General features: G+C 41.5%; 1 protein-coding gene across 1 annotated transcript in view; it reads right to left on the reverse strand.

The window, feature by feature from the left end:
* Positions 1–3,956: 3,956 nt before the first annotated feature.
* Positions 3,957–26,857, reverse strand: part of ENPP6 (ectonucleotide pyrophosphatase/phosphodiesterase 6) — a 56,968-nt gene continuing 34,067 nt past the window's right edge. The window contains exons 4-8 of the mRNA XM_073341760.1: positions 19,985–20,126; positions 18,098–18,277; positions 14,181–14,318; positions 8,788–8,911; positions 3,957–7,444 (exon numbers count right to left, since the gene is read on the reverse strand). Of these exons, the coding sequence (XP_073197861.1) occupies positions 7,239–7,444; positions 8,788–8,911; positions 14,181–14,318; positions 18,098–18,277; positions 19,985–20,126 (790 nt within the window). The 3' untranslated portion in view covers positions 3,957–7,238. The remainder of the gene's footprint in view (positions 7,445–8,787; positions 8,912–14,180; positions 14,319–18,097; positions 18,278–19,984; positions 20,127–26,857) is intronic.

Raw genomic sequence — 26,857 nt, forward strand, 5'->3', positions numbered from 1 at the left:
ACCTCTCTGCCTCCCCCAAGCTTGGCAGTGGTTTCTACTCATTCACCTGCACATCTACCAATGTGATATATGCCATCATGTGCCAGCAATGCCCCTCTGCCATGTACATTGGCCAAACCGGACAGTCCCTACGTAAAAGAATAAATGGACACAAATCAGATGTCAAGAATTATAACGTTCAAAAACCAGTCGGAGAACACTTCAATCTCTTTGGTCACTTGATTACAGACCTAAAAGTGGCAATTCTTCAACAAAAAAAACCTTCAGAAACAGACTCCAACGAGAGACTGCTGACTTGGAATTAATTTGCAAACTGGATACAATTAACTTAGGCTTGAATAAAGACTGGGAGTGGATGGGTCATTACACAAAGTAAAACTATTTCCTCATGTTTATTCCCGCCCACCACTGTTCCTCAGACGTTCTTGTCAACTGCTGGAAATGGCCCACGTTGATTATCACTACAAAAGGTTTCCCCGCCCGCCCCCCCCCCTGCTCTCCTGCTGGTAATAACTCACCTTACCTAATCACTCTCGTTACAGTGTGTATGATAACACCCATTGTTTCATGTTCTCTATGTATATAAATCTCCCCATTGTATTTTCCACTGAATGCATCCGATGAAGTGAGCTGTAGCTCATGAAAGCTTATGCTCAAATAAATTTGTTAGTCTCTAAGGTGCCACAAGTACTCCTTTTCTGTTTACAGGCACAATATAACCCTGCATCTCAGTCATTAATTTGCTGACTTTTAGTTTCTATGTTCACTGCTTCAGTGCCTTGAAAAGCAATGTGTGAAAAGAGGACTGCACCCTCTTTCCCCAATTACTCCTGTCACCCTGGAAAGAGCACATGGTGCTAGGAGCATTCTGTGCTACAGTTCTTGGACAGGTAGAGGAGCTCTGACTGGAGTGAGAGTGGTAGTGTTTCATTTCCTTCTGTTTCTGTGGGGTTTAAAAATCACTTTATTTATTTTAACAATCTTTGTGTGAATTTACTGCTCATGAGAGGCACCAGGCTAGTATCCCTAGAGGTGGCAGCTCTGTATTTATCTACAGATCAGAGGCAACAGTGCAGACTGCCCTACTTTCTCCATTAGGCCTCAATTTTGCTCTGCTCTGACCATTTCTAGGGTTGAAAGGGTCATTCTGCCTTTTCTAAAGGGTGCTAATAAATACAGTGCCAGTTGTGATGGCATCTGTCCACTGGTAAATGAACCCTAACATCTTACTTTATATGGGCCGCATAAGAGTGGTAATAAATTCTGGTCTCTACTACAGATGCTTTCATCTGGGCTGACAGAATTGCTCCATGTCAACTTTCAGCCTGCAGCAGAATTGTTTGCAAGGTAGTTAGTGGGACTACTCATGATAGTCAGCATTACATCCATTATTATTATTATTATTTATGTGTCTCACTGTAGGAGCTAGGTGCCCCAGTCAAGGACCAGGGCCCCATATGATGGGTGTTTACCTCACACTAGCCCTGAAGGTGTTAAGGTAGTCTAGATGGGCCAATTAACGAGAGAGGCTGCATCTGGAAGGGAGCCAGGGATCAATAACTCTTAATTAAGGATGATGCTAACCTGGACAGGAACAGGCAGGGTTTCTATAAGGCTAAGAAGCTGAGACCAGAAGGGAACTGCAGGGGGAAGTCGTCTGCAATCACTCCCTTACAGGAGGGAGGTGTGTTGGAGATTACCGGGTCTGGCGAGAAGCCATAGGGGGAAGTAGCTCTGGGAAGTGGAGGAAGCTTGGATAGTTGGTAAACCCAGAGGATAGAAGGAAGGAGTAGAACAGAGCCCAGAGAAGTAGCAAACAGGTCTGGGAGTAAGTAGCCCATAGTTGCGGCACACAGAGTCCTTGGGTTGGAACCCTGGAGTAGAGGCTGGGCCCAGGTTTCCTACCAGCCACTAGGGAAGTGGCACAGCCCTGGACAGACAATGGAGGACTTCCTGGAACAGCAGAGGTGCACCTTGTCCAGAGAGACTTTGAGAGACTCCAAAAGGGGAGGACTATAGTGATTGGCCAGAGGGCCAAGTCACAAAGAAGATTACTCAGAGTTCTGGAAGATGAGATTGAGATGAGGGGTTGAACGGCCACAGGAAGGGGGATCCAACCAGTGGCGAGCTAATCCCCAGATGAGCCACAAGGAGGCATACCAGTGGTGAGTAGCAAAATCTGTTGCACCTCATTGTGCTAGGTGCTGTACAGATACAAAACAAAAAGACATTCCTGCCCCACAGGGAATTTACAAATTGAATTAGAAATGTTTACAGATATGTCCCTAGTTGATGTAGAGATACCAATGGACAGTGCTGTTGTTTAATATTGCTATGTTTATACATGCAGTTAGAAGGGAAAAAAACCGAACAGATTCAAAAGGTTAACTTTATTATAATACCCCTGGAAAAATTATCCAACATGCAAGCCACATTATCTTGTGCAATTTATTTAATATCTAATTTACATGCATATTTTGAGGACTTTACCATTTTTAAACAATGTTATCATTCATCCCACTGATGATTAGTCAGTATAAGCTTCAAACACTGTTTACACTGCAGTATCTCTATTTTTGTAAGTGAGAAGTGGACCAACGTGACTACACTTTGATATAACAATCAACCAGGAAAGACAAGGTGTTCTAGGATTTTTTTTTAAATCTTACATTATTTACAAAAATGTATACCATTTTTAACAGAAATCATGCAGTGTTCTTATAATTATTCACCCATTCACAATCAATCATTGTTGGAAAGCATCACTTAGAACCATGGTTTTAAAAATACATTCACCTCAGTTATTTGTTACACAGATAAGGATGCTACAGGCAAAATGCTCTGATTTTTGAACCAGAGCATGAATCAATATAGTGGTACAAAAATACCAAAAAAGCAAGATGCACTTCTAAAACATACCCGATTCTCAGTTCTCTTGGAGATGACCAACTTGATATTAATCTATTACAGAATTTTCCTTTCACAGATTGAACACATTTTGAAGTGCTTTATCATAGGATGTTTTCATTAAACCCCATGAGATTCTCATACATTTTGAAAATGTACTTTGCAATATTTGCAAACACTCAGAATTTCTGAATATGGACACTTACTTTTCTAACTGTTCCTCACATGCAGTAGTGGGGCAATGTTGATCTCATTTACTGATCTAAATGTGGAATAACTCAATTGAACAGTTATTCCTGATTTACACTAGTGTAATTGAAATCCGTATCTGGCCCTGTGCTGCCTTTGAGCTCTTTTTTTCTCTGTAAGAGAATATTGAAACCTTTTTATTATAGGATTTAAGACTCCAGAATGTCAAGGGATTAGTGTGTGTTTTATATATCCTGTTGGTTTTCAAACAAAACTGTGTAATTTAGTCATTTGGTTATCTTTTATACTGATAATTCTCTCACTTTTAAAAAAATGTGCTCAAATGAATTCATTGAGCCTGGTCCATTAAAGAGCAACAGGGAACTTTGAACAATAGATGCTTGTTTCACAGCCACTGCAAATGCTTAGAAAGCCCTAAATTGCCTTTTATACTCAACAGCCTGATAACAAAGGCTGATTTTCTTTTTTTTTCCCCCAATTGATTTGATGGTTCACTTGACCTTTAAAAAGACATTACATAAATCTTTACCGCTATTACAGAAGTCTTTTGTCAAGTTTAATTTGATTTTTTTCATGCTGTAATCATTTATCCTTAAATTAACTGTACCAAACCAACCCAAAATGTGCTTTACTCTGGGTTTGTATGCTCATTAATTTTTAGAGGTTTATTTTATCTAGGAAGGACCCTAATCTTTCCACAGGAGTTCATACTGAGAATGTGCTGAGCCTCTCCTTTGAGGTAAAGCTGAGTGCCCTGTACTCCCATCAGCATTGCGAGGAGTTAAGGGTTCTTGGGGTCCTTGCAGGACCAAACCCTAAATGTCTCTTTTCTAGATATGGTGGGTTTTTTTTTTTACAGTGAAAACATTTAAAAAATAAAATTATGTAAAGATGTGTAAATCTCTTATTACTAACATTTTAAAATGCATGTAGATCCCCCATATTTAACATCAAGCAGTATAGCAGCAAAATGTTTTAACAACTAAGCAAAATTAATCTTCTGAAATAAATAAAATAGCTATTGGTTGAGGGCCAGATTCTACCATTTTATGTTGACGAGAACCTCAATCTAGAGATATAGTTTCAATGTAAAATTGGCATAATCAGGTTCTTAGTTGGGATTTGCTATCTCTGCCTCCCTGTTTTTGTTCTGGTTTACCTTAATCTTGGGACTTTAACCTCCGAGATGGATTACCATCCAGGGTATTCTGCACTCTAGCTGAAGGTGTAATTTCCATCTGGGGTTGTCACACCCTGCTGGCTCTGATCAACCTAGAGTGCTAAAACTAGCCGCATACTGCAACTACAGGGGCAGGAGGATGGGCTATCTGTTCTGAATTCAATCCTATCTGAGACCCTAAGTATGCACTCAGCTAGCCCATCCCACTGTCCATGTAGCCACGACTATTTTTGGCATGCTGTATCGAGCATTTCCAAACTGGAAATTACGCCTTTCAGCTCCAGTGTAGATATGAAACCGCAAGAGTCTATCCCTATCTAACTTTACCAATACAATTTAGGACTGGGTTTGAGGTCCCTGTGATGAAATATTCATTCAGTATAATTTTTTGTCCTCATCCTGTCATCGTTCTGTGAGAAATGGCTTTGAATGTCAAACCTGGATATCTCCTGTGAGCTCCTCCTCTCACTACTATAGCACTGGTTAAAGGATAAAAAGTCTTTTGAAAGTCCACCAGTATAAACATGTCTCCCTGCTGCAGAAATCACCTTCTGAAGGGAAAAGAGCCACGTGTATTGCACGCTCCATTGCTTGAACTGGAATCACTTAAAACCATGCTCTTCACTGATGCTGCTGGTAGAAAAGCAATAGATGCTGAAAACTCTCAAGAGTTCAGCTGATGTATTGGACCACCGAGACCATATGGTGTTATGTTTCGCTACTTCATCCGGAAAGGCACAGAGAAGAGGCCAGTTGTGTTCCAAACTGTTTTATTATACTTGTCACTGGCATATTTTGAGTTATGGCTAAGGCCCTCTGCAGCATGGTTACACCTCATTTCTTCACTTGTGCACTTTGAATTTATTGTGTTTCTATCTTTCTCTTTCGCCTTCTTTGTTGAGTGCATGTGATTGAGTAGTACAAATGCCATTCCATGGAGTTAGAAGGGCCAGGCCTTCCTGTTAGTCATACAAGTATTCAGATACCCCACTGCTGGGTGCAGAATAAGATTCTAGACTTCTGACAGTGACACGTCATCAGAGCTAATTGCCATTAAAATCATTTCAGATTTTGAGTGCCTCAGCATGGGAGGGATGGCCTAGCTGACCTCTTGAGGTCCCTTCCAGCCTTACATTTCTATGATAGACAGAAACCTGGTAGAATTTTGGCATATGGAAATGAGTTTTCTCCTTGAAGATTTATAGACAAGACCTCCATAAGCTGGGCCTCAATTAGAAAGGCCCTGTATTCTGCGGCAGACTGGAAATGTGGTGGCCAGTTCATTTAGATGTAACTGGGAGGTTTTTAATGAATTAAGCAGAAAATGAAGATTGCAATTACCAGAATAGTCCCTGTGTTGTTTATTCTGATATGAAATGCAGTTTATTTTCTGGTTTCAGAGTAACAGCCGTGTTAGTCTGTATTCGCAAAAAGAAAAGGAGGACTTGTGGCACCTTAGAGACTAACCAATTTATTAGAGCATAAGCTTTCGTGAGCTACAGCTCACTTCTTCAGATGCATATCGTGGAAACTGCCACTTATTTTCTGTCATCCCTCTGCTTTCAGTTGTCAACATCCATGGAAGTTTTTGCATTGACAGTGCGTGCTGGCATCACGGAACTTGTGGGAAGGCTGGAAGTTTTGGCAGCTGGGACAGTTGGGGCTCTTGCCACAGTGCGGCCTTTTGGGGCTAAAACATATTTGGCTGGATTTTTCTCCTAAAATGATAAGCAGTGAAATAGTTCATATTTAAACTGTCATCTTTTGGTTTCAGAGTCAATGTCCTAGTAAGAAGAACAAGACGGTTCATATCTCCCAGGGCTACTGTATCAGTAGACGCTTGATTCACATTTTCAAGGTTTTATTCTCAAGCTTAAAGGCTAAAAATGTTCTGTTTTTGTTTTTTTTTTCCTAATGAATCTTAGATTCTGAGGTAAAAATATGGGTAGCAAATTTGGTGGCCTTAGAATTGTGAAATAAATGGTGCCCTCTGTATAGGCAGGTGGGACGTTAAATTTAAAAATCACCAATGGGCTGTTCTAATAAACTGCCACATGGATGACCTGAGTTCAGGTTTGGCCTCATTGTGGAACTCTCACTCTCCGCTTGCTCTCAAACTCATTCAAGTCCATGGTAAAACTCTTCTGACTTGAATGGGTGCAGGAATGGCCTCTATATTCGATGGTTGAGAAACAAATAATCCTGCCTCTTGGCAGAGGATTAGACTTAGATGACCCTTGTGGTCCCTTCTAACCCTAGGTTTCTATGGTTCTATGAGCTAATGGAGTACTGAGGGGGCTGATGCTCTTAAGGGAGAAGGAAAGACAAAGTATGGGGAAAGAAGGATGCTATGGTTCTTGAATGCTCCCATGCCTACTTTTTCTTAGGGTTGTGTTTATTGTAGCTTAGTGGAGAGAGGCTGTTTTTTCCTGTTTACAGCAATGGGGCAGTGCACACCATGCATGTAACTGCTTTGTGAGGAGAGGGCAGGGCTGTAGCAGAGAGAAAGAAATAATCCAGAACAAAACAATCCGGTAAAATTACAAAGGACTATATCCAGTCTTGAGCCCCTAACTAAGCAGAGGTGAAAGCATCTCCTTAGTTAGATATGGTAGTATGAGGGGGAATTCATTCTCTATCTCCTGGAGTAACTAACTCACTCACTCTCACAATGAGCCACATTCTGCTCTCATTGACACTGCTGTATAGATTTACAACAGTGTAAATGAAAGCAATATTTGGCTTTGCATTTGTTATAACCACAGTGATTTATCCCCTGTGTAACTCGAGGGATGAATTTGGATGAATAGGTGCAATTTACCCAGACAGTATTCTGTTACTGAAGCCATTATTCAGATAAAGAATTCTACCCAAACAAACAAAAATCAAGTTACTGGTCACAGTGATCAATATTGTTTTGGGGCCAGAGTAACGAGATCTGTTAAGCAAACAATAAAAGTAGAATTAATGCCAGCACACAGCTGCTCCACTGGAATAACTGTGCCAAACTGGCATTATTTTTTAGCATACACTCCACTCTGGACCAGGATCCATTGTTCGATAGTGGCTTTATTCCTGCAATATTGCACATGATGTTGTAAACATCGACCGATCTGATTGGAGGCGCCCTGAAGTTAGATTTGAAATCTGAAACAAAGAAATGCAAAGATATGTTTTGGTATCTGAATGGCAAGGAGGATTTAACGTTGGATAATTTCTTTTGCTTGAGGCTTTGAATTGCAGGAGCATCCAATAAACAAGGAATCAGGTGGGATGGGGACCTTATGTCTTTCCAGACACTAATAGAAAGTCTTGTGAGTAGGATACAAAATTATCTGTTAAAATTAATGGGGCAAATAAGAAAAGAGAATGGAACTATTAAACACAGGAGCTATTTAAATGTTTAAGTGTTTGTGCATTTAAACATTGCTCTGCTGCCTTTTCAGCAGACAGTTTTGCTTTGCAATGACTGTGTGAAAGATTTTGATTCTATTTTTTCCCCCCTCATCTGTGAAGAGCATGCACTATTCAATATTTAAAGGGTCTGACAAACTGGGACACAGAAATTCTCTATGTAATGATGCAGCAGTTGTACGATATAAGTAATAACCACATGGATGCTATCAAAGGGGCTACTCTGCCTTCATGAGCCCTTTGCCAAGACTAAAAAAGGATACCTATATTTCATATAGAGTTAAAAGAGCTCAAGCCTAGCTGAGAACAGCAATGTTCAATGGATTGGAAACTGTTTTGAGAATTAGGAGATTTCCTGTGTAGCCCTGGGCAAATCACTTGATGTCTCTGTGCTTAGTTTCCCCATCTGTAAAATGGGGATAATGGTACACACCTCCAGAGTGTGTTCAGATCTGCAGATGAAGTCCTGTGCACCCTGTATATTTGTAGTAGTATAGAAATAGCATAATATACATCACACAGAGATCAGGGTCTGAGACTCCATTTCATCCCAGATAATTACAGGTTGGTTGGGAAGTCCATGATAGTGTGCATGTCATGGAAGTGTACATAGCAATACATCATGAGAGGCCAATGTGCCAAAGAACACTGAAGGATTTAAACAACTGAGGATCCCAAACAATACAGGACCTATTGATGTGCCCATGTGTGAGCCTTGGAGTACATTAACAGGAAGGGGTACTCAATGCTGATCCAAGGCTTTGGCGATCATAGTGGTAGGTTCCTGCACACCTACATTAGGCAGCCATACAAAGTGCATGATGTCTGAACGGCAAAGCAAATGTAATCATTGTTTCTTCCCCAGTTTCACATAAGATCTAGAGGCTAAAAGGAGAGCAAGCTTGCTCTACTTTCATATAGGCTGTGATGGACAGGCTCCATGTCCAGAATTAACTTCTACATCACCGCTGAACCCCAAACAGTGCAGCACTGTGGATCTGCCTTCTCTCTGAAGCTATTGTAGAGGCGGGGTGGGGCAGGGAGTTTGTGATTATCTGATCATTCATTTGGCCTACCTGGCCCATATGCGAGGAAGAATCCCCTCATGTTCATGAGCTCATTGTCATATCCATGCCACCCATTTTGCCAGGCCTCCTTTTTCCCTGTGCCATTCTCCCAAAATGGAAGTTTCTCTTTACTCTGGGGAAGAAAAACAAAACACAGGTTAACATATAAATGCCATAAGAGGGAGCCTTTAAATAATGAAAGAACTGGGTAATTAATAATGTATCGTAACCTTTATTTTATAATGGAGTTTTTGTTCTGCCGCCATAGTCATAGGATCATAGTAGTCAGAGAGGGAAAAGACTTATTAGATCATCAAGTCCAGCCCCTGAAAGGGCAGGATATAGTCACCAATAGGGGACATAGCAAGTATACTGAAATGGCACTTGATTTATTACAATAGAATACAGATGTAAAACGAAGGCACATAAGAATATTCTTATATTTTTATTACCTTCAGTTGTATACAATGCCACAACTTCAGGCCCTGAGCCTGAGGGTAGCTAACAGGGAAGATAACCTTTCCAGTTTCTATTCCCTTCTTCTCTGAATGTTTCTGGTGGGTGAATATAGATACAGAGCTAGTCCATAACACTGAGTTCTTCTATGGCTGCTTCCTAGCAATGCCACTTTCTGACCAATTTCTGTTGTTCAATTCAGTGGAATAATTTACATGTAATTTTGTCCTTTGCCCTCATTACCAATGTCATAAAAGCCAGAAAAGGAAAAGATCTATTAAATAAGTTGGTCCATTTCATCCAGTCAATCCAATCAACACAGGACTCTTCCCTACAACAAATTTTCAAATATTTTGTCTTGTTTGCTTGTTTTATTATTGAAGCAATGAGGCTTCCTTTAGGAGACTATTCCATAGACCTGATTTAGGAAGTTTTTGCTGGGGACATTCTTCAGACGCTTGTACACAGTCATCGTATCTCCAGTTTGTTTTCACTTAACCATGTTACACAGAAATAGTACTTTTAAACATTTCTCTGGAATCAGTCTCTCCAGCTCCACAGTAACTAATACTTAGGAAAAATTCATAGTAGTATTTGTAATCTAGGAGGCTCCTAGAGGTCTTAACAAACTGACATACAAACAATATTGGAGGGTTATTTCCTCCATCACTGGATTGCATCCTCCCTGGAATGAAATGTTGCAGCTGTTGAACACCACACAAATATTTTAGGGCATGAAATAAAGAAGACAACATAGTTGTGTCTGAAACTGCAGAGGGAATTTATGAAGGCCATAATGTAATTATCAGAGTTGGAATTTTGCCAGAACCCTGGAGTTAACACACCTACTGTTTGTAAAAGGACCATGAGTCCTGAATGAACACAAGTGGTCAGGAATCAGGATCTCACTTTTACATCCAAAAATGGCATGTTTAGCAGTGCCTACTAACACCAGACCCGGGCATTGGATCAGGACTAGAGCTGGGTGATCAGTGAGAAATAATTGTAATCTCTTCAGTGACTTCTAAATAGTATTTCATTTCATCAACTAATAATATGTTAAAATTCTCCTGACTGATGAGTGACAGTGGCATTGAGTGGCCAGGCCAAAGACTAGAGAGAGAGTGTGTGCACTTTGTATCCATAGCTCCTGTAAACTCAGATCAGTGATGAGACAGACTGAGTTAAGATCCATTTCCATGTTGTTTATATTTATTATCTGATTTTATTCTCTCTTCTTCCCTCCCCCTCCCCCAAACAATTGACCATGGATAGAAACTGTATATAAAATTTTATTATAAAGTGTAGATCTTTAGACTGCTAACTGCAGGAAGCCCTTGGGTATCCGTGCATTTCTTTGTATATAACAGTCAGCAGATGTACAGGATAATTGAACAGTTCTAGTTGACAAATTAAATCTGTTGCCTTGTCTCCATCGATTTCACTGACAGCACTCAGAGCAAGCAGAAGAGCAAATGGAGTCAGTCTGCTTTTTTGTATGGTCTCCAACTATAGTGCCTGCCTACACCGCTATTCTGCTTTATGGAGTTCTAGGGAACTAATGGGCTGCTCACCATAGAACAAGTTGTACCGCATTTGTAGGCATCCACTCAAGTCATGCCAAGTCTTATCTAAGTTGTAAAGTTTCTTTGGAGATATCATGATGACGTGGCTGAAGTTAATCCCTTTAAAAACACTGCCAGATGTTATGGACTCAGCTGTTTCCCGAGTAATGCCACACTCACGAAACAGAATGCCCTTCGATCACCAGCCCAAGAGTACAAAGAGAATAGTACCTTACTGCTGCTGTGAAATGAAGTCAGAAACGTAGCAACTTTTATCTCATTTGCTGGTATTTGGGTCAGAAAACCTGATACTTTCTTTTACATTGGCAAATAGTTGCATAGGGTCATTAAGAGCACTGGCTTCAAGCAAGCAGAGTATGGGCACGTGCTATGCCAGCTTCCCAACATAGTGTTCCCAGGACACCACACTCCTAACTCACAACCCAGTCCTGGGCTTCTGCTGAGAAGAGAGTACCAGTCGCTCAGAACTGTGCCAGTATGTGCGGTGATTTTCTGATATGCACAAATGGGAGGAAGGATGAGATTTGACAAACCTGTTTCTCATGTCTAACTTAAACCAAGACTGAACATTGATCTCGAATGGTGAACCACTAATGTACAAGGCCACGCAATTCCCTAACCCTCTTGACATTCTAAAGTTCTCCTACATACTTCTGTTTGCCTGTAACTACAAATTCAGCTTGTTTAAACTGCAGAAAGTACAGCAGTAGAGGTACACAACATATATACAGGCCAGCAAGCAAAGCATTAAGTATAGAGGTACTGAAGCACAAATATTTTTATATGGAAAATTAAATTGAGGTAAAGAATGAGTAATGGTTCAAGAGGAACAAAATAATATCAACACCCAAACCAACAGAACTAAAAAAAAAAAGGTGGGGAGGGGGAGTATTGAGCTTTGGATACTGAAATGCAAAAGTGAAATCTGGAACGTATGGAGAGGGTAGAAAATTCCAGAGACATTCCCCCTTTCTGCTCAAAAATAGTGCCAGTAGTGCTCAGAGAATACTACTAACAATGGAAAGTATTTAAAAAAAAATGTAAAAGGTGAACACAATAGGAAAGAGCTTGGCAAACTCTTTTCAGTGGTTTGGGCAGAAAAATAATTGAAATCTCAATTATTACTTCAAAAATATGACACAGCTTCTTTTTCAAATCTGAGTCTCTGGTAATGAAAATACACCCGGGCTGTGGAAGAATTGAGTGAATGCATGAGAGGGCATTCTTGAAAATCAGAAACAATAGGGAGGAATAATTTTGTAGTAAGCAATGTTTGCTCGACTGTTATGAAGGGATTGTCAAATTTCCATTATTTAAATTTTTTTCAGTATACATAAGTGTTCTGAATGTTAAGCTGGTACTATACAAAGGGTTTTAGTTACAACCTTTTTTCTAAAATCAATTAAAGAAAATGGTTTCAGATACTTTTTTATATACTCTTGAAACTCAACAGTGGCATTTAGATTTTTAAACTGAAAATGTGCAGCTCGCCATCCGTATTCAAGAATGATTTTTTTAAAGGAGGCATTGAAACTCCCCATCACAAACTAGAGGTGTTATGTTGGAAATGTGACAGTCAGATAACGATATGACAGGCATAAAAGGAGCTGTTCTGTTTAGCTATGTTAATTTGTGAGGCAAGTGTGGTATAATTATTAGAAAGACTGGGAGCCAGTACTCCTAGGTTCTATTTCCAACTCTGTTACTGACTTATGTCACTACTAAGTGACTTTGGACAAATCACTTACCATTGTGGTGTCTTCATTTGTCCCTCTATAAAATGTGTACAACCATAGTTACCTAGCCTCAGCACTGTGAGGCTTAAATAACATTTGTTGTTAAAGCTGCTCGAGAATTTTTTGAGGAGAATTTTTTCGCCAAAAAGTTATTTGTGGGAAGAGTTTTGATGAATTTCCCAACTTAAAAAAAAAGTTGGAAAAGAAGTTTTTGAAAAATGTTGAAATGTCACCTTTTGACATTTTTGAAACCAAAAAGTTTTGGATTTTTGGTTCAAAACTCTTTTAGTTTCAAATTTTTTTTCAGGATTTTGATATTTTTGGTCCCAATTTGAGATGGGAAAACTTTTCAAAATCTTGAAAATTATCATGGGATGGGAAAACTATTTCCTGACCAACCCTATATGCAATGCACTTTGAAAGACTTGAATGAAATATAAATACTAAATACTAGGAGTAATGTTTTATAATAATGAAGAACTTGTATGAAAATATAACAAATTCCACTATTTTTAAAAAAAATGATTCGATGTTAAACGCTGTATACTAACTGAGTTCTGTAATATTTAATTAACAGTTTGCCTACTAAAATTCATCCTTGCAGTTTCAATTGGATAAGGTATTCTTCATTTCCTGTCTTCAGACTGTGGTTGCGTCTGTATGCACTGCAAGATGAGTGCCTCCCATGGGCATTTAACACCTTTGTGGAAGGCACTCTGAAATAGCAGTTGTATTCCATCCCAGAAGTGATTGCATTTCAGTGGTGGTTTAACTGAGTCCTATGCATAGAAATCAGTGCTCTTGATTATGCATGCATGCATGCATAATCCATGCATATACACACACATGCTTCGTTAACATAGTTGTGCTTATGGCAGATAACAAAATGCTCATCTTCAACCACTTGTAATCATTCACTTACATACACCTAAAACAGTTACTCTTTTGAGTAAATGCTGTATTTTATATCACCTTTGGGCATGGGTTCCTTATGAATAAGTTTTTTTTTTCTATATCCAAAAAACCCACCCCCTTTGAATTAAATAGAGGGTGGGGAAATTACCAGAAGCAAAGGAATTATTGAAAATTGTAGTAATGTAGAGCTTAGTGGTGGGGAGATGGTAGTAAATAATTGGAAATGAGGGGAAGTCAAGAGAGCAGATAGTATTTTTAAGGGACAATATGATGTCAGAAAAGTACCCGGGGAACCAAGTTGAGGGTACTGTGGTGGAGGAAATATTGTCATACATTAGGATAATCTTAGGTTGCAAAAGAAAGTAATCCCTGAACCTAACCAGAGGAAGGCTGAAAGGAAAAGGTAAACTGGATGAAGAGGAAAAATAATTATATGCAAAAGGGAATAAGTTTCAACTCTTATTATTCCACAACAGGACAAAGGACTAATCTTAACTTAGATTCAATGTAGTTGTCACACCATTAGTTTCATTTAAATGTACATTTCTAGTATTTAAATGTGAGGCGGTAGTATTTATCCCAGCTAAACTCTGAGTCAATAGTATAACTCACCATTAATCTTATAATTTTCCATCTTTTTTCTTATTCATTTTATATATTATATTTTTTAACCAGACTGGTAAATCAATAATTTGTTCATATGGTTTACCTCTGCTATGAACCATCCTTCCTCAGCCACAAGAGTTAAAGGAGACACAAATTTCCCTTTTTTGTAATAGAATCTGTCTGGAATTTCCTCTGTGCTATAAACATTCATGTGTTGCACAGCTTTCAGTTTATTATGCACCTGTAAAAGAAACAAACATTATAAAACCATCTGCCTGTAAAAATTGCATCTGCATCTGTTGGTGAGGAGAAACTTCTGCATTTTTAAACCAGATAGCTTATCTTTGTAAGTGTCCAGTTGTGTGCACAAATATTCATTAATGCATGCAAATATGAGACTCTGCAGGTGCAAATGGGTGTTTATGCAAATTTGGTAGGTGTATTTTAGGAGGCACCCTTGGAAAATTTGCCACACACGCAAACACAATTTGTGTGTATACACACATGTGCACAGATGCACACTGAGCTACAGCACTGGGAACAATTATGGAGACACTGAATTAAACAGTGAAAACAAGTGTGCTCTAGTAGGCAGAGCAACCTGGGCCTGGGGTGGGGAGGGAGAGGATTTGAGGGGCAGTTGCCCTGGGCCCCTGTTTGAGGTAATAGCACTAATCGGTCTCATAACGATGCTGTGATATTAATTCATCAATGTTTTATTGGAGCTTTGAAGATGCTCAGCACTATGTAAGTTCAATTAGCTTATTAATATTATCCTATTGTCTAGAATTTCTGCATAAAAATGTAACCCAAATTATTCAGCAGAAATACTTAGAGAACATATTGTTGAGAGGGGTCATTTTTTAACTTAAGGGTATAAATCTCTCTTCCCCAACAGTTTTCATTGTTATAACCTACATGGAAGGATAGATGCATTAATTGTGTGGTAATGTTCCCAGCCTTTAGGTGAAGTGAGGCCAATGGCCTGAATATTTAAGTGATAGTTTCAGATGCGTGCAGGATGGATTTGCTTTTTTTAACTTCTTCCCCGGCCAAATATACACCTCACATGGAAACGCTCCACAATTACAGCCACCATCAAGAAACAATGCACCAGAGTCTAATAACTGGACTCACTGGGTCAAATCCTGCCACTCTTATGTTGAGTTGAGCCTTAATTCATGAATAGTCCTGTTGTTTTAAAATTGAATTGGACTACTCAAAAGTATCGTGCTGGGAATACTTCATATGAGTTAAGAGTGGGAGAGTCTGGCTTGCAGGAAAAAGGCTGAACTTCCTGGAGTCTGTCCACACTGATAGCTTTGAGATGGTTACTGCTGGTGCTGTTACAGTAACTGCCTCCTAGGGCTGTCTACACTTAAAATGCTACAGTGGCAGAGCTACAGTACTGCAGCTGCACCTCTGTCGGGCTTCAGTGTGGATGCTCACTACAGCGACAGGAGGAGTTGGCCCATCACTCTAGATAATCCTACAGGTGGTAGCTAGGTTGATTGAAGACTACTTCCATTTACCTAACACTGTCTACACTGGGGGTTAGGTCAGCTTAACTAAGTCTCGAGGGGTGGGGGGCATGGGGGATTTCCACACCCCCTGAGAGACGTGGCTATTCTGATGTAACTTTTCAGTATAGACTAGCCCTAAATGATCAGCTGCAGACTCAAATGCACTCTTGAGGACTTGGCCACACTTGCAGATGTAGAGAGCCGGGAGTTAAACCGGCCTTTGGAGACTGCAGCAGGGAAAACGCTGCTGCATGTTCACACTGTCAGCTGCAAGCGCAGTGGTGTGGGCACATTAGCAGCTCGTGCAACACCACAGAGAGCAGTGCATTGTGGTAGCTATCCCAGTGTGCAAGTGGCTGCAGCTGCTTTTCAAATGAGGGGGGAGTGTGACAGGGAGTGTGTTGTGTGTATGTGGGGGAGAGAGAGTGTGTTTTGGGGACAGAGTGTGTGTCAGCATGCTGTCTTGTAAGTTCAGGCAGCAGCAGACCCCCCTCCCCACTGCCTGTCCCTCTCACACACTCACAGCATTCCACAGAGCAGATAAGCAGCCGGCTGTCAGAAACGGAGCTTTGACAGAGGATATCCGCATGCCTGCAGCTGAGTTCAAAACAATGACCAGAGTGGCCACTTGACGTCAGGGGATTATGGGATGTTTCCATAGACCAATCACAGCGCAGTAATGCAACACGTCGTCCACACTGACATCCGTGCGTTTCAGCCAGAGAGCAGCAAGCTTTATGCTTCTCATGGAGGTGGATTACCAGGAGCGCTCCAGCTTCAGAGTCCAGGCACTCTAAGTCCCTTGCCAGTGTGGACACCTCAAGAGTTAGGTGCCCAGGGCTGATTTAATGAGCTCTAACTTGCAAGTGTATCCAAGCCCTTAGATAATGGGAAGGTTAGGGAGGACAGCCCACTCTGGGCAGTAGCATTCCTAGGGAAAGATGATAAATTTCATTTCCTTAAAAAAAGCCCCAAAAACTCCCATTAGGGAAGTGAAATGGGTACTACTGATTACTCTGTGCTCTGGAGTCCTGAAGAAAAATCCATCAGAAAAACGTCCCCATGCTGCAACACCCTGCATTCCATCACTATCCAGGGATATAGAGCCATTTAATGGAAGTTAAGCAGGTGCTTTGTTGAATGGGGGCATGAGCTCTGTCAATGTGAGCAGCAAGCATTACAGGTGGCTGGTGGTTTCCAGATCCAGCCAAAAAATATAGAGGCCTCTGATATGAGACTGAGGCAGGTCAGCCTCCAGAAAGAGGGCATTATGAGTATTTTAATAACTGTGCGAGCCCTATATGAAAGCTCTGGCATTCCTTTGAGACCACTTTAAACCCTGGCACTGGCTTCAAATGGTCAGACCATCAAGTCAGTACAATACCAGCTCTGTTTCCTAAAGTGGCTGTTTTTGTGCAGAAATCTACAGACTTTGAACCCTCTCCTATAATCATTTAATCTACAATGTACAAGTGAGTTATGAAACTGCAACCAACAGAAAATGAACTGTAGGAAACAATTTTGCACTGGCAGGTACCTGGACTGTAGATCACTTAATATGTCTACTTTCTCTGATTCTATGGAAAACAGTAATAGATTTTCAAGAGTGTGTTTTTTGGTTAACTGTCAATGGGGCATTCTTATTTGTTAACCATATTGCACTTTAAGAAAATTAGTATAGAACTTCACTCGGTTTCCATAATTTTATTTCCAACAGTCTCAAAACCAGCAGTTTTTGGCTTTTATCATTTATTGAATCAAAAATGCTAATGCTTCAAAATTGTTGTAAAGAGATTGCCATTGTTGTGTAAAAAAAACAAAAAAACCAGAATTTTCAAATGAGCCTAATTAAGTTAGATGCCCAAATGCTATTGAAATTCAGTGGAATTAGGGCACTTAACTCCCTTAAACTTCTTTGAAAATCCCAGCCTGGATGCTGAAAGTTAGGGTTCTATATAGGTGCCTAAAAATGGATGTAGAACTGACTTGATTTTGAGACATGCTGTGCTCCTCTTGATCTCAGTGGAAGCTGGGGGTGCTTAGGTCCCCTTGAACATTTATTTATGGATTAATGTTAGCCTAATTAAGTCTAGTGTCAGGCACCAGGTTAGAAAATGTTGGCATAGTGTTTTATAGTATTAAAAAAAGTAGAAAACAAGTCTACCTCTCTGCCTAAAGCAAATAGATGTTGCTAATATGGGACGGGGGTGTGTGTGTGTGTGTATTTGCATAAAGAATATAATGCAGAGAAAAATTATAGTTTTTGATTTGCATGATTTGACTTTTACTCAAAAATGTTTTGCACTTTATCATCCATCATTAGGTGAAACTGGAATCACAGGACCAAATTCTGCCTTCTGATATGCAACTCCTGTTGACTTCAGTAGGACCTGTACATGCATATCTGAGGGCAGAATTGGACTCCTGGGATTCAGACTGAAGCTGAGAAATGATTGGTATAAAACAGAAGAAATAACAAGGTGATTCTTTTGCTTGCCTCAGTCTGCTTCTCCTTAGTTGGCCACAGGCTCACAACAGGGCCTCGGTCCTTTACTTGGATAATATCAGTCATATTGATATAGTTCTTCAACTCAATCACTTTGTCCAACCAGGAAATGTCAGTCATCCCATGATCCGAGAAAAAAATGACATTCAGGTCATTCTGAAGGCCCTTGTCCTGTCAAATTAGTGAAGACAGCAATTACAGTTTGAAAAGAATACAGTGTGTTCCTGAGTCAAAGTTCTGTGCTAGGCGGCTGAATTCATTCTTGCCTAAGTTCTGCTGCAATCAGTGGAATTACAGTGGGGATGGGTTTTGCCTGGGATACTTTACAGTAAATAACAACAACAAAAAGTTTGGTCTTGGTCTGTTCAGACAGATCTCATGAGATTTTCCATTATTTTGGCCTGAGATTTTTCAAATGCTGGTCACAAGAATTTGGCACTATCTCATTTGAATCCAAATCTTACTATTGATTCAAATTTAAACCTGACCATCAAACCCTATCTCGGTCCTAATCCTCCTCTGGATAAGTGCCATCAAACTTCCTGGCACTGTCTCTAGTTATAGGTAGTATTTCAGTCCTATGCATTTGTTGTTAATGAACATTTCATACAAACGGCTATGCACCAAATCCCAATCTCATCTAAGTGAATGGGAATTCACTGAGACCAGGATCTGACCTAATCTCTTTTTCAAATAGACTGAGAAAAACTTTCCCATTTCCATCTGTGTGGGTCAGTCATTTCCCTCAAATATAAAACTGGTGCTCTTATAGTTTGAGATATTTTTCACTTCCTTCCTCATATTACTCATTGCTGAGGAAATTAATACCTCAAGGTGTATTTACCATTGTGGACAGTTACCAATAGCACTTCATGCTTCCTGGTAGCAGAGAAATTCACAGAACTGGCTTTTACACAGCAGCCTGATGTGCTCATTCCCTGTTATAAAATCAGCTGGATAATTTTTAAAGCAAAGTTGCAAGATACAGAGACACCATAAATCTGTCATAAAAGGTAATTGTCTGATTCTACAGCCCTTATAAAAATGAGTAGTCTTTACTCATCTCCCTAGTGTAAATTCCAGTTGACAACTCTGTTTCTGAAAAGAGCAATGTCCCTGCTGGTTTACAGCTTCCTGGGGCTAGTGATATTGCCAGCAAACCACCGGAGACCAATACAGGGTGACTACTGAAATTAAATGAAGGGCAGCAGTATCATGCCTTAAGTTCCCAGCAAAATCAATAAGCTCTGTTATTGCAGAAATGCAACCTTAACTGCCATTGTATGGGTATGAACAGGACTTAAATTCTCAAAGAGTAATTCCCAGAGTCCCCCTTGGAAGCACTGGGGTTTGGGGCATCAGCCCTGTGAATTTAAAAATATTTACCGGAACTCCGCTCTGGACAACTCCGGCAGAATTTAACCCCTGAGTATGAATATGCATAACATCCTCCATAGTGTCTTGCAGAGCCATTTTTTAACCTCCTCAAACAACATTGTTTTATGGTCTCCCTTAAATACTGTTTCAGAAATCTCTCTTTAGCAACATTTGTTGCAACAGTGGAGTTATTTTAAGGTGGAAGGGGTAATTCATTATAACATTGAACTGACTCATTCAGCTAAGTACTATGTTCAAGAAAGTAGGCAGATCATAACTATAAACACCAGGTATAACAAGGAACCTTTCACTACCAAGCAGTTGTCCAGTGCAGGAAGGAAACTTTACAAAGGGAGAGGTACTAATAGCTTGGAGCCTTTGAAATGCCACATGCATATTAACCAGTGAATTGTTGCAAAGGAGCTTTAATGGTAACAAGGATCAGGGTAGAAAGAAAAATGAAGAATACCAAAGCACTCAATCTTTTGTCACATCACTGACCTTGATTAGTTTGGTCATGTTGTTCAATACTTTGTCCAGTGCCTTCAAAGCGTTCTTCCTCTGAACAGATGAAGGACCAAAATGGTGGCCTTCCACATCAATGCGTTCATAATACACTGCTGCCATTTCTGCACTGCCATTTCTGGGGTTGCAACATAGCAAAAAAGACAGGTTCCAACATGTACCTTGTTTTACTTTTTCAGGGGCCAATACTACTCATTCTTATTCATGTGAACATTGAATTAAACCTTCACTTGCCTCGTATATATCAAGGATATGTTATCAACAGTATATACCATCATCTGCATTAGGATCACTGCAACAAGATTTTGTGTGTGTTTCTTAGACCTGGCTTCCTTTATTAAAATAGTATTCTACAGTAATGGTCCAAAACACTGCAGTTTACATTAATGCTAATACAATGTTTTGACCCATTAATGTAGAATACTGTATTTATTTTAATTAGTTTTCCTTTTTACTCATGGACTTCAGCCAGTTTTGGAGACAGATCCCAAGATAATCTGAAATTCACATCTTTTGTTGGGCACACCAGTCAAAATAAAGGGGGTGGTGTGGGGGAAATCATGGAAGTTAGAGATTGGAAGAATGTGTTAGGTCAGGGATTCTCAACCTGTGAGTTGCGAACAGGGGTTGGGGTTGTGACCACCTAGTCCTTCCAAAATTGTTAAATGGAAAAGACTGTCTTAGCTGGATGGGAGGGAGATCCCAGTGCAGAAAATGAGGTCCTGACATGGAAAAGGTTGAGAACCGCTGTGTTAGCCCTGGTCAACACTAGGAGTCGAGGTCAAATTTAGCAGCGTTAAATCGATTTAACCCTGCACCCGTCCACACGGCAAAGCCCTTTTTTTTTTTTTTACTTAAAGGGCTCTTGAAATCAATTTCCTTACTCCACCCCTGCCAAGGGGATTAGCGCTGAAATCGGCCTTGCTGGGTTGAATTTGGGGTATTGTGGATGCAATTAGATGGTATTGGCCTCCAGGAGCTATCCCAGAGTGTTCCATTGTGACTGCTCTGGACAGCACTCTCAACTCAGATGCACTGGCCAGGTAGACAGGAAAAGGCCCGCGAACTTTTGAATTTCAATTTCCTGTTTGGCCAGCCTGGCAAGCTGCAGGTGAGTGCAGAGCTCATCAGCCGAGGTGACCATGATGGAGTCCCAGAATCGCAAAAGAGCTCCAGCATGGACCGAACGGGAGGTATGGGATCTGATCGCTGTATGGGGAGAGGAATCCATGCTATCAGAACTCCGTTCCAGTTTTTGAAATGCCAAAACCTTTGTCAAAATCTCCCAGGGCATGAAGGACAGAGGCCATAACAGGGATCCGAAGCAGTGCCGCATGAAACTTAAGCCTACCAGAAAACCAGAGAGGTAAACAGCTGCTCTGGGTCAGAGCCCCAAACTTGCCGCTTCTATGATGAGCTGCATGCCATTTTAGGGGGTTCAGCCACCACTACCCCAGCCGTGTTGTTTGACTCCTTCAATGGAGATGGAGGCAACACAGAAGCAGGTTTTGGGGATGAGGAAGATGATAGCTCACAGCAAGCAAGCAGAGAAACCAGTTTTCCTGACAGCCAGGAACTGTTTCTCACCCTGGACCTGGAGCCAGTACCCCCCGAACCCACCCAAGGCTGCCTTCTGGACCCGCCAGGTGGAGAAGGGACCTCTGGTGAGTGTACCTTTTAAAATACTATACATGGTTTAAAAGCAAGCATGTGAAAGGATTACTTTGCCCTGGCATTTGCGGCTCTCCTGGATGTACTCCCAAAGCCTTTGCAAAAGGTTTCTGGGGAGGGCAGCATTATTCCATCCACCATGGTAGGACACTTTACCACACCAGGCCAGTAGCACGTACTCGGGAATCATTGTACAACAAAGCATTGTAGTGTATGTTTGCTGGCTTTGAAACAACATCCGTTCTTTATCTCTCTGTGTTATCCTCAGGAGAGTGATATCATTCATGGTCACCTGGTTGAAATAGGGTGCTTTTCTTAAGGGGACATTCAGAGGTGCCCATTCCTGCTGGGCTGTTTGCCTGTGGCTGAACAGAAATGTTCCCCGCTGTTAGCCACGGGGAGGGGGGAGGGACTAGCCATGTGGTGCGGGGAGGCAAAATGCAACTTTGGACAGAAAGCACATGTGCTATGTATGTAATGTTAACAGCAAGGTTTACTGTGAAAGAGTGTACCCATTGTTCTATAAAATGTGTCTTTTTAAATACCACTGTCCCTTTTTTTCTCCACCAGCTGCATGTGTTTCAAGGATCACAGGATCTTCTCCTTCCCAGAGGCTAGTGAAGATTAGAAGCGAAAAAAACGCACTCGTGATGAAATGTTCTCTGAGCTCATACTGTCCTCCCACACTGACAGAGCACAGACGAATGCGTGGAGGCAGACAATGTCAGAGTGCAGGAAAGCACAAAATGACCAGGAGGAGAGGTGGAAGGCTGATGAGAGTAAGTGGCGGGCTGAAGAGAGAGCTGAAGCTGAAAGGTGGCAGCAGCATGATGAGAGGAGGCAGGATTCAGTGCTGAGGCTGCTGGAGGATCAAACTAATATGCACCAGCATATGGCTGAGCTGCAGGAAAGGCAGCTGGAGCACAGACCGCTGCTACAGCCCCTGTGTAACCAACCGCCCTCCTCCCCAAGTTCCATAGCCTCCTCACCCAGACACCCAAGAACGCAGTGCGGGGGCCTCCGGCCATCCAGCCACTCCACCCCAGAGGATTGCCCAAGCAACAGAAGGCTGGCATTCAATAAGTTTTAAACTTTTAAACTTTTAAAGTGCTGAGTGGCCTTGTCCATCCCTCCTCCACCACCCTTCCCAGTGCTTCTCTCCTCCACCACCCCTCCCGGGGTACCTTGGCAGTTATCCCCCTATTTGTGTGATGAATTAATAAAGAATGCATGAATGTGAAGCAACAATGACTTTATTGCCTCTGCAAGCGGTGATCAAAGGGAGGATGGGAGGGTGGTTAGCTTACAGGGAAGTAAAGTGAACCAAGGGGCAGGGGGTTTCATCAAGTAGAAACAAACAGAACTTTCACACCGTAGCCTGGCCAGTCATGAAACTGGTTTTCAAAGCTTCTCTGATGCGCACCGCGCCCTCCTGTGCTCTTCTAACCGCCCTGGTGTCTGGCTGCGCGTAACCAGCAGCCAGGCAATTTGCCTCAACCTCCCACCCCACCATAAATGTCTCCCCCTTACTCTCACAGATATTGTGGAGCTCACAGCAAGTAGTAATAACCAGTGGAAATATTGGTTTCACTGAGGTCTAACCGAGTCAGTAAACTGCGCCAGCGTGCTTTTAAATGTCCAAATGCACATTCTACCACCATTCTGCACTTGCTTAGCCTGTAGTTGAACAGCTCTTGACTTCTGTCCAGGCTGCCTGTGTACAGCTTCATGAGCCATGGCATTAAGGGGTAGGCTGGGTCCCCAAGGATAACTATAGGCATTTCAACATCCCCAACGGTTATTTTCTGGTCTGGGAATAAAGTCCCTTCCTGCAGCTTTTGAAACAGTCCAGAGTTCCTGAAGATGCGAGCATCATGTACCTTTCCTGGCCATCCCACATTGATGTTGGTGAAACGTCCCTTGTGATCCACCAGTGCTTGCAGCACTATTGAAAAGTACCCCTTGCGGTTTATGTACTTGCTGGCTTGGTGCTCCGGTGCCAAGATAGGGGTATGGGTTCCATAGAATATCAGGGTTGGAAGGGACCTCAGGAGGTCATCTAGTCCAACCCCCCGCTCAAAGCAGGACCAATCCCCAACTAAATCACCCCAGCCAGGGCTTTGTCAAGCTTGACCTTAAAAACTTCTAAGGAAGGAGATTCCACCACCTCCCTAGGTAACGCATTCCAGTGCTTTACCATCCTCCTAGTGAAAAAGTTTTTCCTAATATCCAACCTAAACATCCCCCATTGCAACTTGAGACCATTACTCCTTGTTCTGTCATCAACTACCACTGAGAACAGTCTAGATCCATCCTCTTTGGAACCCCCTTTCAGGTAGTTGAAAGCAGCTATCAAATCCCCCCCTCATTCTCCTCTTTCGCAGACTAAACAATCCCAGTTCCCTCAGCCTCTCCTCATAAGTCATGTGTTTCAGTCCCCTAATCATTTTTATTGCCCTCTGCTGGACTCTTTCCAATTTTTCCACATCCTTCTTGCAGTGTGGGGCCCAAAACTGGACACACTACTCCAGATGAGGCCTCACTCAATGTTGAATAGAGAGGAACGATCACGTCCCTCGATCTGCTGGCAATGTCCCTAGATATACATCCCAAAATGCCATTGACCTTCTTGGCAACAAGGGCACACTGTTGACTCATATCCAGCTTCTTGTTCACTGTAACCCCTAGGTCCTTTTCTTCAGAACTGCTGCCGAGCCATTCTGTCCCTAGTCTGTAGCGGTGCACGGGATTCTTCCATCCTAAGTGCAGGACTCTGCACTTGTTGAACCTCATCAGATTTCTTTTGGCCTAATCCTCTAATTTGTCTAGGGCCCTCTGTATCCTATCCCTTCCCTCCAGCGTATCTACCTCTCCTCCCAGTTTAGTGTCATCTCCAAACTTGCTGAGAGTGCAATCCACACCATCCTCCAGATCATTTATGAAGATATTGAACAAAACCAGCCCCAGGACTGACCGTTGGGGCACTCTACTTGATACCGGCTGCCAACTAGACATGGAGCCATTGATCACTACCCATTGAGCCCGACAATCTAGCCAACTTTCTATCCACCTTATTGTCCATTCATCCAGCCCATACTACTTTAACTTGCTGGCAAGAATACTGTGGGAGACTGTGTCAAAAGCTTTGCTAAAGTCAAGGAACAACACGTCCACCACTTTCCCCTCATCCACAGAGCCAGTTATCTCATCATAGAAGGCAATTAGATTAGTCAGGCATGACTTGCCCTTGGTGAATCCATGCTGACTGTTCCTGATCACTTTCCTCTCCTCCATCTATCGCCCCACCACAGTTAGGGAATCCCATTGCAGCAAAGCCATCCACTATGACCTGCACATTTCCCAGGGTCACTACCCTTGATATCAGCAGATCTTTGATTGCGTTGGCTACTTGCATCACAGCAGCCCCCACAGTAGATCTGCCAGCACCCAGGAGACATAAGGTGACAGTGAGCTGAGTGGGCTCCATGCTTGCTGTGGTATGGCGTCTGCACAGGTAACTCAGGAAAAAAGGTGCGAAATGATTGTCTGCCGTTGCTTTCAAAGAGGGAGGGAAGGAGGAAGGGCCTGATGACATGTACCCAGAACCACCCCCGACAATGTTTTTTGCCCCATCAGGCATTGGGATCTCTACTCAGAATTCCAGTGGGCAGCAGAGACTGTGGGAACTGTGGGATAGCTATCCACAGTGCAACACTCCGGAAGTCAACGCTTGCCTCGGTACTGTGGAAGCACTCCGCTGAGTTAGTGCACTTAATGCACTTAGAGCATTTTGTGTGGGGACAGACAGAATCGACTATCTAAAAATGATTTCTAAAAAAAGACTTCTATAAATTCAACCTAATTTCATAGTGTAGACATACCCTTAGGCAATCCAGCCTATCTCTGTTACTTATTCAGTACAAAACATTTTCTCATTCTTTGTCTACTCTAATTTAAAATATTTGAAGTGAAGGTGCCTTTATTTCATCCCTCTGGAGACAATCCACAGTTTAACAGATCTCATTGTTAACAATATTTCCCCACTATTCAGTTTAAATTAATTTTTCTTAAATTCATCTGATTACTTCTACTACAGATGTACCTTTTGAACCTCTCTCTGAATAGTTCTCTTCTTTTTTGATGTTTACAGCCTTCAAATACTTTTATCTGAGGTGTGTTTTCTCTCCTCACCTATTCCCAAATCATCATTTAGTTCAATATAAAAGCCGTATAGAATCTAAGTATTACTTATTCTTCATCGTATGAGATGAATGGACTTATTTAGACTGAGGTATGAAATTTCTTAGTAAAGGCTCAATCCTGCAGGATAAATGCTTAACTTCAAGCATGTGATTTTTATGGGACAAATCACATGCCTAAAGTTAAGCACATACATAAGAGGTTTGCAGGATCCGAGCGGGAGTGGCCAGAACCTTACAAGACCTGAGCTCTTGTAAGCTATCATTTTTTCCATAAAGAATGCTGAAAACAGCAGAGTATATGGTATAACCAAGAAATACTTTACATTTTCAAAGTACTGCACAAACATGACCTTATCTTCATGACACCATTTTACAGGAAAATGAGACACAGATTTTGGCCTAACTTTTCAAATGTGTATATGTAAAATTTGGCTTCTAAATATGGACACGGGAGCTTAACGTTGGGCATGTAGTTTTGAAAATGTTGGCTAAAGTGACTTTCTCAAGGGGCTTGATTCAAAGAAATGGGAAATCTTCCTGAAACAATCTTTCCTTTGACATCAACAGGAGTTGGACTGGGCCCAAAGCAAGTCAGTGGACACTCCAGATGTGAAATCTTGTTCCCACTGAAGTCAGTGACAAAACTCCCTTCAATGGATCCAGGATTTCACTACAAGATTAGACTCAGGAGTTCCTGTTTCCAGACCCAAGACTTATCCCTACACCATGCCGGCACTCATAAAAGGCCCTATCCTGCTTTCACTGACATCAGTTCAGGTTTTGCTATTGACTTTAGTGAGAGCAGGTGTGGACCCAATACATTAACTTCTAATGACTGCCTCACAGCTAAAATGCACATTTGGGGGATTTTAATTTCAGGCTTTTCTAACTGCAGCTTCAAATATTAACCAACTGACTGACAACCTGGTGTGTAACACTTGGCATTCTTGTCTTTATGTGGGAGGATGACCTTGCC

Source organism: Lepidochelys kempii, chromosome 4, assembly GCF_965140265.1.
Source record: "Lepidochelys kempii isolate rLepKem1 chromosome 4, rLepKem1.hap2, whole genome shotgun sequence".
Classification (NCBI taxonomy): Eukaryota; Metazoa; Chordata; order Testudines; family Cheloniidae; genus Lepidochelys; species Lepidochelys kempii.